This window comes from Limulus polyphemus, unplaced genomic scaffold (assembly GCF_000517525.1).
Source record: "Limulus polyphemus unplaced genomic scaffold, Limulus_polyphemus-2.1.2 Scaffold316, whole genome shotgun sequence".
NCBI classification, from domain to species: domain Eukaryota; kingdom Metazoa; phylum Arthropoda; class Merostomata; order Xiphosura; family Limulidae; genus Limulus; species Limulus polyphemus.
The window spans coordinates 591,030-601,335 of NW_013665926.1; the positions used below are offsets into that span (position 1 = coordinate 591,030).

Sequence of the window (10,306 nt, forward strand, 5' to 3'; positions counted from 1 at the left end):
AACAGGATATTTCTAGAAAGAGGTGGTGTGATACTAGTCACGTGACCTCGCTGACGCAACAATAGACTAGCTGCCTTCCCTCTAGTCTTATACTGCTAAATTAGGGACCGCTAGCGCAGATAGCCCTCGTGTAGGTTTGCGCGAAATTAAAAAAAAACATCAACTCTGGGGCTACTCTTTTACAAACGGATAGTGGGATTGACCATCACATTATAACGCCCCAGGCTGAAAGGGTGAGCATGTTTGGTGACGGGGATTCGAACCTGCTTGCGAGTCGAGCACTCTAACCACCAGACCATACCAACACCTATCTATAAAACTCAAATTGAACTATTAAATTGCATAGAAAATATCTTAACTTTTTTATTTGACAAAACCCAAAAATAGTTATACAACTTCGTCTTATTAAACAATAATGATAATTAACAAAAATGTACACATTCGACCATTAAACGAGCAAAAGTCAAGAAAAGTTAAAATCCGTATGAATGCCACTTAGGAGCTAATGCTATTAATGCATTTTGCCTGGCATGGTCTGGTGATCAGGGTACTCGACTTGTAACCTGCCGTAGGGGTATTGTAATGTTATGGTGTGTGTTTTCTTATAGCAAAGCCACATCGAGCTATCTGCTGTGTCCACCGAGGGGAATCGAACCCCTGATTTTAGCGTTGTAAATCTGAAGACTTATTACTGTTCCACCGGGGGACAATGTTAAGCTCAACCCCACTACTATTCGTTGGTAAAGAGTATCCTAAGACTTTGTGGTGGGAGTTAATTAGCTTGCCTTCACCCTAGTTCATCATTTCAAAATTATGGACGGCGTCCTTGAGTAGTTTTGCGGGAAACTCAACAAATATAAATACTGATGCATTTGTTCCTGCAGTGAAATCACTAGAAATGTTTTATCATAATACTTAAATTGTTCTAAGTTTTCAATATTTACAAATTTATAATAGCTGAAAGTGTTCAAGAACCCGTCTTTCCCTCTTTTTTTTAATACAATAGTCTTAACTGAGCTCTTGAAAACATGTGTGAGCTGTGTTTTCTTGAAAGCGTAAAATTTGCTTCCTTTATAGGCTTTTATCTATTTGTTTAACTCTTTGGATTTTGAACTAAACATGCCAACTCTCTAAACCTTATAATCGCTCTCTCTATATATATGTATATGTGTGTGTATAAATATATATATATATATATACCATTTTAGAGATCTTCCTAAAGCAGATTTAATTTAGTCTAATAGTCTGTATTATGGTTATAGTGTTTATTTTTAATGTTGTATTTGAAGATTTCAAACACCTGTTAACGATTCTTAAGTCAATAGATGGCACGGTGGTAGATCCGATATTGTTTATTGGTTTACCTACGACTTTTCGTATGGACACGTCAGTAGACTTTTAACCTATTTTGTACATGTGAGTAACAATAACATTCAGAAATTGTTTTTATATTTATTGTTGTAGTTTTTCTGTGAGACAGATCATCCGATGTGTTATATATATATATATGCCTATAAATATATATAAGTATAATATTACTATTAGTAACACTAACAGTTGCTGTATTTTACTGGCCGATTTGCGTCGTTAGACTAACGAAGTCTCATAAAAATTATAGTTAACAAAATTGCAACTTTACATTGTATCATCTGACTTCTAAAATCTGAGGCTATTTTATTGACCGATTTGCCTCGTTAGATTAACGAAGTCTCATAAAAATTATAATTAACAAAATTGCAACTTTACATTGTATCATCTGACTTCTAAAATCCAAGGCTAGCCTAGTCCTACTCACTGAGTTGGTTTTAAAATACATTGTCACAATAATTTGTTGTGTTAATCAATGTTGTGAATATGATATATGCTTATGCCATAGTTATAACGATATATCACAAATTAGATAGCGACAGTGAGACTGTGAGTTCTTACCACTGTTTGTTATTATTATTCTTAATTACCACTTGATAAGAAAATCTGTCTTAACACTGGTTTGAAAACGACAGTGATTACAATTTACTATTGCCAGTTGACAGCAAACTGCAACAGCTGCAGTAAGCCTATATAAAGTATAAGTTTAATATGCAATCGAACTGGACAAAGTTTTTGAATTTTCAGTTTCAATGAGAAATAATGGAAACATAATTATTCAAATGATATCTTAACCAATTATATAGCTATAGACATACTGTAGTCACCAGTGTTTTAAGCATTGCTATATGGGTAAATTCAAATATGAACCGATAATGATGTAAGATGAAAGGAAAGGTGTAAATTTATAAGTTTCTGTCCTTTATAATAAGGTGTTTGATTTTTATGCCAAGACACTTTTTTTACATAAACATAATATGAATGGCAATAAGTTACATCAGTGATTTAGAATTATGTTAAGTTGAAAGAATACTAAATAACTTCTGTTTTGATAAGTATAATATTATGAAAAATCATAACAAACTCGGTGTTTGAATAATGAGTGAATGGAAAATTTAATTCTACATTTAAGATACATAGAATCTTACTTGTGATGCATTTAAAAAGTTAATTTTCTTCTCCGAAGCAATAAACTCATTAATGTAAATTATAAAACTTATGAGAATAAAATTAGAAGCTTACATTATGTATTGTTAATAACTTCTGCCCACAGCAAGCTACCTGCATAGGTTGGAACTAAAATTAACCCAGTAATGAATATGGCTAATTTAATATATGATTCTTACTAGGAATATACAAAGTCATCAAACAAAAACTTGTAATGGTTTGAATGCATTCAGTTATCAGTTTGGTATCCTCACTGAAAATTATAGACCAGTTAGTCTTATCTCTAAAGTGGGAAAAATCCTAGAATTTGCATAAAAGAAGCTGTACAGAATCACTTAGTGAAACATGATATTATGGATTCACCAAAGAGAAATCTTGCTTTACTACTCTGGTAATTTTTTGAGGGTGTTACTTCTTATATGGATGATAGAAAGGGTGTGGATCTTTGATATAGTGTCACACAGTATTAGGCAAGAACATCACACTGGTAGGGGTTGGAGAAAGAATACATAATTGTTTTGTTATGTGGTTTGATGGGAGAAAGCAAAAGGAATTGAGTGAAGCTGGACCCTTGTTACTAGTGGAGTGCCTCAGGGTAGTGCTTGGGCCTCTGTTCTTTCTTACTTACATTAATGATAGGGGTATAATCAGTAAATTAGTAAAGTTTGTTGATGACATTAAACTCTTAGGTATTTCTAGCTGTATTGAGGATGTTGAGGTACTATAGAAGTACTTGAGTCAATAGGTAAGCTGTACAAATATTGGACAAGTTAACTTTAATTGCATTAAAAATGCCAGATAATGTATTTAGGATATAATAATTTGGATCATATGTTTAATATAGATGAAAACCTAGTCAGTAGCCTGACTGAAGAAAGGGATTTTGGCATAGTGGTGGATAAGCAATGAAAGCTATTGAAACTGTGTTCTATTGCTGGTAGTAAAGCTAATTGAATTATAGCATTTACGTAAATACTGATTATAAGTCAAAAGAGGTAATTATGTCTATAAAATCACTTTTAGGCCTCACTTGGAATATTATGTACTGACTTTTGGTCCTTTTTTTTAATCTAAGAAATGATATTGACTTAATAAAAAGGGTTCAGTAGAGGGCTGCTAGAATAATTCCAGAGATGGATGGGCTGTCTTAGAGAGAGAGATTAATTAAGAGCTCTTTAACTTAAATTATCTTGAAGAAGGGTAAGAGGTGATATATTATTGAAGTTTACAAGATTATTCAGAGAATTGATAGGTTAAAGGTCTCTCATTTTCTTTTGCTACAACCTGAAGATAATATTTTGAGAGAACATAAATTTAATAATTGGAAAAAACAAGCTAGGCTTCTATTAAGACAGTTTTTATTTTTCTAACAACATAGTTGACATATGGAATGAAGTACCATCAGTAGTAGTTAGGGCCAACTGTTAATAGGAGTTTCCTAAACAATGAAGGGTGGTTTAATTTTATTTACTTTTCTCAATGGTGGGTGTGCAAGGAAGCCTTGAAGGGTGAAATGGTCCTTTGTTGTCAGTATGTTAACTTAAAGAACAACCCCAAAACTAAGCTTCTCTTCATACTTTAAGCGATAAAGACATTAAGAAAAAAAAAAGTGTCAGAAGGCCATTTGGCCTGCAGGGCTGCTCCTCACCCAAAAATATGTAATATAGCAACTGAATACTAATATTGCAAAAACTTTCATTCAATTTAAGTTAAAAAAAAACAACAAATAATTTAGACTTTCACATCTCAGGTTTTAAAATATTTCAAATTAACAACACAAATCAATCTTAGACAAACCATTACATAAGTTTATAGCTAAACAAAAATATTTTGTCTAAGAACGAGACTGCAACTTATCTTCCAAAGCTTAAACCTATTACTCCTAATGTTTAAGTTTTTATTTTCAATAGTTTTATTCTACTGCATAGTTGACTCAGAGGAAGACTGTTGAACCTCCTAACAACTTGAACATCTAAATCCAGTCTCCCCTAAATCCAAAACTCTTAAGTCATTTCTAATACATGTAGTTTAAATTAATTAAACAGGAATCAGTCTGTTAACCTGTTATTGCACTCTTTCTAACAGGAAATAGGTGAAGTTATGGCAAAGGATACTTCATGGGAGGGTAAGAATGCATGTTTTTGGTTTACAAGGGTATACTGTAGTTTAAAAAAATTTAGATTGTAGAGCCAAGTTGAGTTAGTATGTTTTATGTACCAGTTTTTAAGCTTTGGCTCCTTGCAGTGAGGATTGTGTTAAGAGGTTTACACAGATGGGGGTGGCTCTTTCTCATTAATTATACTGGTAAAAGTATTTGTGTTGGGAAGCTTAAAAAGTCTACAACTCCAATTTGCTTGCAAGGTGATAAAGTAATGAACATTATAGAGCATGTTAACAATTTGCTGGTAGCATTTTTTTTGTAGTACATGTAGGAGCAAATGATGTTGGAATTGTAAAACAGAAGAACTGTTTAAGTAGTGTAAAGAATTTGTTCAGAGGTCTGTTGATACAAATACATGTGTGGTCTTTTTTGTAATCCTCCCTCAGGCTAGATGCAGAAAGGAACTACTTAGGAAGGTATACTGCTTAAATGAAAAAGTATTTGGGATATTTTCAAAGCAATAGGTGTTATGGTTGGGCCTGTGGGATAGTTTTCAGGATAAGGATGAATTGTATGATAGAGATGGGCTATACTTAAAAATAAAGTATGGTAGGCAGTAGGATGTTTGGAAAACTCTAACGAATATCTTCAAGGATAGTTTGAACTAATTTTCATTATAGTGAGGGAATTTTAAAATAAACAGATTGATAGATTAATCAGAGCAAAAAGGAGATTAGAGAAAGATTTATAGCATAAGTTAAGTAACAGTTTGAAAAATAAGTTTCTGATTTAAAAATAGACACGGCACTTCAGAAATGCTACTCACCTCTCTGCACAACAAAGTGCTGTTACCTTGCACATACTTGCAGTGTAAAGTCCTTCACATACCACAAGCCTTGAAAAAAGCTTCTACTCGTACACATGTCAGTGTGTATTATGCTAGCATATGATGCAAGATCATCATTAGCCAATAGTCCTTCACCTATAGGAGGGCAGGACATCCTTCATATGCAGCAATCTGAATGAGCATTAGCATTTGAGAATAGGCTCATTCTTGATGACATAAGCTAAATTCATTGGTGGAGGACTTTATCTATTGAAAATTACATCATAGGCTGGTGCAGTACATGTTGGCACATGTATGGGTGGGAGTTGGTATTATTTTTATTGGTGTAGAGGATAGATTATTTCAATGGATTAAGGGTTGGTTAGAGAAGAGGAGGCAAATGGTTGTAATTGATGGAGCTCAATTAAATTAGATTCAAGTTGCAAGTGGAGTACCTTAGGGCACTGAGTTGGAACACTTTGCCCTTTTGTTGTACATTAGCAATATTGGTAAGGGAATGGTCAACGAATTGGTCAGTTTTGCTAATGATATTAATGGTGTAACTCTAATTGACTGTGAGGAGGATGGTATTGCTTTATAAAGAGGTTTGGATCTTTTTGCAATTTGAGCAACTGAGTTATAGATAGCAGTTAATTATGCTAAGTGCAGGGTAATGTATGAGAGCTACCTTAATTTAAACAACAATTACCATCTTGATGAGGATCAACTCAATTATGTTATGGAAGAAAAGGATTGTGATGTTTTGGCTAATTAGTCTCTTAAGTATCCTAGTCAGTATACTGTTATCAGTGGGAAAGCAAATTGGGTTTTGGATTGTATCTACTGGAATATTTAATGCAAGTTGAAGGAGGTTATTGTTCCTTAGTGCAGTTTCCTGGTTAGGACCTCAAACAGATTATTGTATTTAGTCCTTGACTCCTTGTTTTAAGAAAGACATTGAGATTTTGGAAAGTGTTAAAAGGAAAGCTGCACTACTAGGATGATTCCTGGGATAGAGGGGGTTGTTGTATGATGAAAGGTTAAAGTCATTATGATTATTTCTTTTGAGAAAACAAGGATTATAGGAGACCTGATTGAACTGTACACAGTTATGTAGGAAATATATTTGGAGGATAGAAGCTGTCTGTAAATTTGACAATTTTAGTTTTCAAAGAGAGTGGTCAGTCATTTGGAATATTAGGCATTCGGACGTGGCAAACATCAAGATTTGGATATGTTATATTATTCAAAAATATTTTATTTTCAATAAAAATAATATTTAAGTAATAAATTTTGTCAATTTATTGCTGGTGTATAACTATGTGTTTCATAACAAATGGCTAAGTTCAAAATTGAGAAGGTTCTTTTATATTTTTCTTGTATTTAGCTGCTACATTTAAGTCATGTTTTGCTGTCTAATTAATAAAAAAATATTCAATTTTTTAAGTCTAATCTTGCACTCTGCTATCTAAGTAGCAACCTTAGGCTTAAAACATAATATATATTGTTTTTTTGTCAAATACTTTTTTAAACAGTACTATTTACATTTTAAGTAAAGCTGAACATTTAAACTAATGATACAGAAAAGCATAATAATCACAACCATTTGTATTTCATTGGCATAGATCATACATTGTAGTAAGACAAACATCTTGACCCATTTATCAAAAACCTCTCATCTTTATGATATGTAGTATCACAAATTTTTCCATTGTGATTTTTTTTATTGTAATTGCATAATTTATACATCATTTTAAACTCTCATTAAATTTGCCTGTGATAAAATATTCTTTGAAAAAAATGTGTTTAAACAAACCTTGAACAGCAATTTGTGAGCTTAAAATCTTGAATTTGAAATTCCATTTATGTCAGGATCTGTGCAAAATTGTAAAAGATAATACCAAAAGAACTTCTGTTGTGATGTATGAGAAAAATACAATGCTGCCTTAATAAACTTAAGCTTGCATGAAGTTTATATTTGGCTTTCTTTCATAATATTTTAATGCATTTTCATGGTGCATCCTTTTGGAAGTTCTTTAATCAGGTGAATATTACAGACTAGCATTGTGACTGAACAAATGTCCAAATAATTAATTATATTTATATTGTTTTCTTTTATTTGATTAAAACAGTACTAATTTTTGCTATAATTAAGTTATATATTCCAATCTGCACTTGGAGTTTTAATAATGTCAACAAAACGTCTTAGTAACAATTATCAGAACTTTTTTATGTATTTAATATTCAGATACTATGATAGTTAACTTCTTTTATTTTTATACACATATATCTAGTATAGTTCTACTGCAAAAGAAAAAGAAGTCATTCAGTTACACCATGCAAGGACAGTATAATATGAGAAGTCCAGGTGAGTTGTACTTATTTCCCATGTATGTGTTAGTAGAAACAGTACAACATAAGTCCAGGTGAGTTGTGCTTGGTTCCCATGTACTTGTTAATGAAGAAAGTGTAATGTGAAAAGTCCAGGTGAGTTGTTGTACTTCATTCCCATTTATCATTCCCATTTACTTCTTATTGAGAACAGTATAACATGCAAAATCCAGGTGAATTGTACTTGTTTTCCCATGTAGGTGTTCGTGTGAACAGTATAACATAAGTTCAGGTGTGTTGTTGAACGTGATTCCCATGTATCGGGAACCATGATGTGGTTTATAATAGGAATTGTACAGGAATTTGTTCAAAACTAATAGAACTTTTGGGTAAAAACCACCTTAAAAGTAGACTTATTCTTGAAACAAACCTCAAAACCTTTTTTTTTTCAGTAGTTAAGCCCATCCAAACATAGGTAATAAGCAAAATAAGTGATTTCACGATTGTTGAACAAAATCAAAATTTGCTAATGTCTTCATATTATTATTATTATGCACAAGCCTATCGGAAAAATCGGCTGAGTATTTTGCACCATAACCTAGACAGATATGATATACTATATAGAGTGCTGTGCATGTTCATGACCTACTTAAATGTTGATTATGTTTCATTGAAAGTTGATTTATGTGGTTATATATACATAATAGATCCGACGTTGTTCTGATCAACTGTTTTTGCGCTCAGTGTGTGTTAAGTGTGTGTTTCAAACGAAACCTCAGGCACAAAGCCACCTGGCTCAGTAAATAATTTCTTTAAAAGACATAAAGCGTTATTTAAAGCAATGTTTTAGATGTATTTGGTTTATTTGAAAAGGCTGCGTTTCTACTGGTAAAAGTTTGTATGAGATTAGTGGGGGTTGAGTCATACTGTAGGCATATATTTGCCCATTGCTATGCATTAAAAAGCCAACATTCAAGATAATTATATATTTAGAATTTAAAATCTACAAATTGGGATCACAAAAAAGTAAGCAAACTAACCTGGAGATCTACTGCTGACAGTTTGCTTGAGCAACAAATCCTTATTATGACTCCACTATAAAGTTATTGAAGGTGATATCTACTTAGTGTGAGATCACAGGAATTTTGCAAAAAAACTAAGAGTGTAGTTTCAAACTTAATTTACTTCCTTAATTTTGTCATGCTGCAAAATTTTCTAGGTTCTTTACTTTCCACCATTGGAAAATCTGGTGTTTTCCTAGTTTACATGTTAGTTGGAAACTACAACTCGTGCTTTTTCTAGTGCATATCATTACTCAAGTTTGCTATCTCTATGTGGATATATTTCATCAAGTATTTGACACTGGATGATTACCATAGTAGATTTTCCTACTCAGAGGATCAAAGTGATTCTGTCTACTGTTTCTTATACTTAGCTGAAATCGTGAGTGCGTATTCAGTATTTATTACCACTGCACATAGCACTATTTCGTATAGCTATTGCTATTTTTAGATAGTTGGTGTTAAGGTAGCTGTTGTAAATGTTGTTGATAATTGGCAACTTACGCTAAGTATGTTGCTGTAATCTATTTTGCATGCATTATTGCGTTGCCTATTTCTAGTGAACATTGGTGTAGAGCAGGTTGCCGAAGAACATACACATGTGTCATGTAGACCTAACAAGATAATCATGTTACTGAGTCTGTTTACATTGCATTAATCTGTGTTGTGTTATCTTAGAATAAACATTCCATTCTGATGAGATTGCTTTATTGCTGGTCATCTTTTATTACATTAAACTGTAACATTGATAGAAGTCGGTCATTAAATCTGAGATGCTTCAACTTCACATTTTGTTTGTTGTAGTTGCATACCAGTATATGTGGTTATTATTTGTTGTACATTTGTTATTTATTTTGAATAAGTTCAGTGTGGTGGTTGGGTGGAAAAAAAGCCAATGCAGCAGTAAACTGTTGAAAAACATGTAACATTCAATTGAATGCATATGCATGTATGTAGCTTAAAAAGGTTATTCTCCATAAATGGATATAAAAAAAACTTAAAAAACAAGATAAGTAAAAATTGTTAATTTAAGAAGGGGAAATAAGAATCATTGGAAAAGTACAGAAACAAGTTGAATCAAAATGCAAAGATTATATTTTCAAGCCTACAACTAGGGAGTCTTGAAAAACAAAGTAAATAGTATCTACATTATTTTCTCAAGCTACAAATCCCTATTTTGACTCCATTAAAACTGATATGTACTATAGACATGGAGTCAAAATAGGGATTTGTAGCTTGAGAAAATAATGTAGATACTATTTCCTGCCTTGTTTGTTTACTTTTTTTAGAGACCCTAGTTGTTGGCTTGAAAATATAATCTTTGCATTTTGATTCAACTTGTTTCTGTACTTTTCCAATGATTCTTATTTCCCCTTCTTAAATTAACAATTTTTACTTATCTTGTTTTTTAAGTTTTTTTTATATCCATTTATGGAGAATAACCTTTTTAAG

The 10,306-nt window shown here is 32.2% G+C and overlaps 1 protein-coding gene across 4 annotated transcripts in view; it reads left to right on the plus strand.

Annotated features, from left to right (window-relative positions):
- The first annotated feature begins 1,325 nt into the window (after positions 1-1,325).
- The window catches only part of LOC106457320 (ubiquitin-conjugating enzyme E2 J1-like), a 57,987-nt gene continuing 49,006 nt past the window's right edge, over positions 1,326-10,306 (plus strand). Inside the window, exons 1-3 of one of the 4 annotated variants that reach the window (XM_022383192.1) lie at positions 1,392-1,416; positions 4,621-4,660; positions 7,762-7,830. In XM_022383192.1, coding sequence (XP_022238900.1) covers positions 4,636-4,660; positions 7,762-7,830 — 94 coding nt within the window. In that variant the 5' untranslated portion in view covers positions 1,392-1,416; positions 4,621-4,635. Of the gene's footprint in view, positions 1,417-4,620; positions 4,661-7,756; positions 7,831-10,306 lie in introns of those variants that run through there. The other 3 variants (XM_013916715.2, XM_013916716.2, XM_022383193.1) reach the window with 3 other exon arrangements.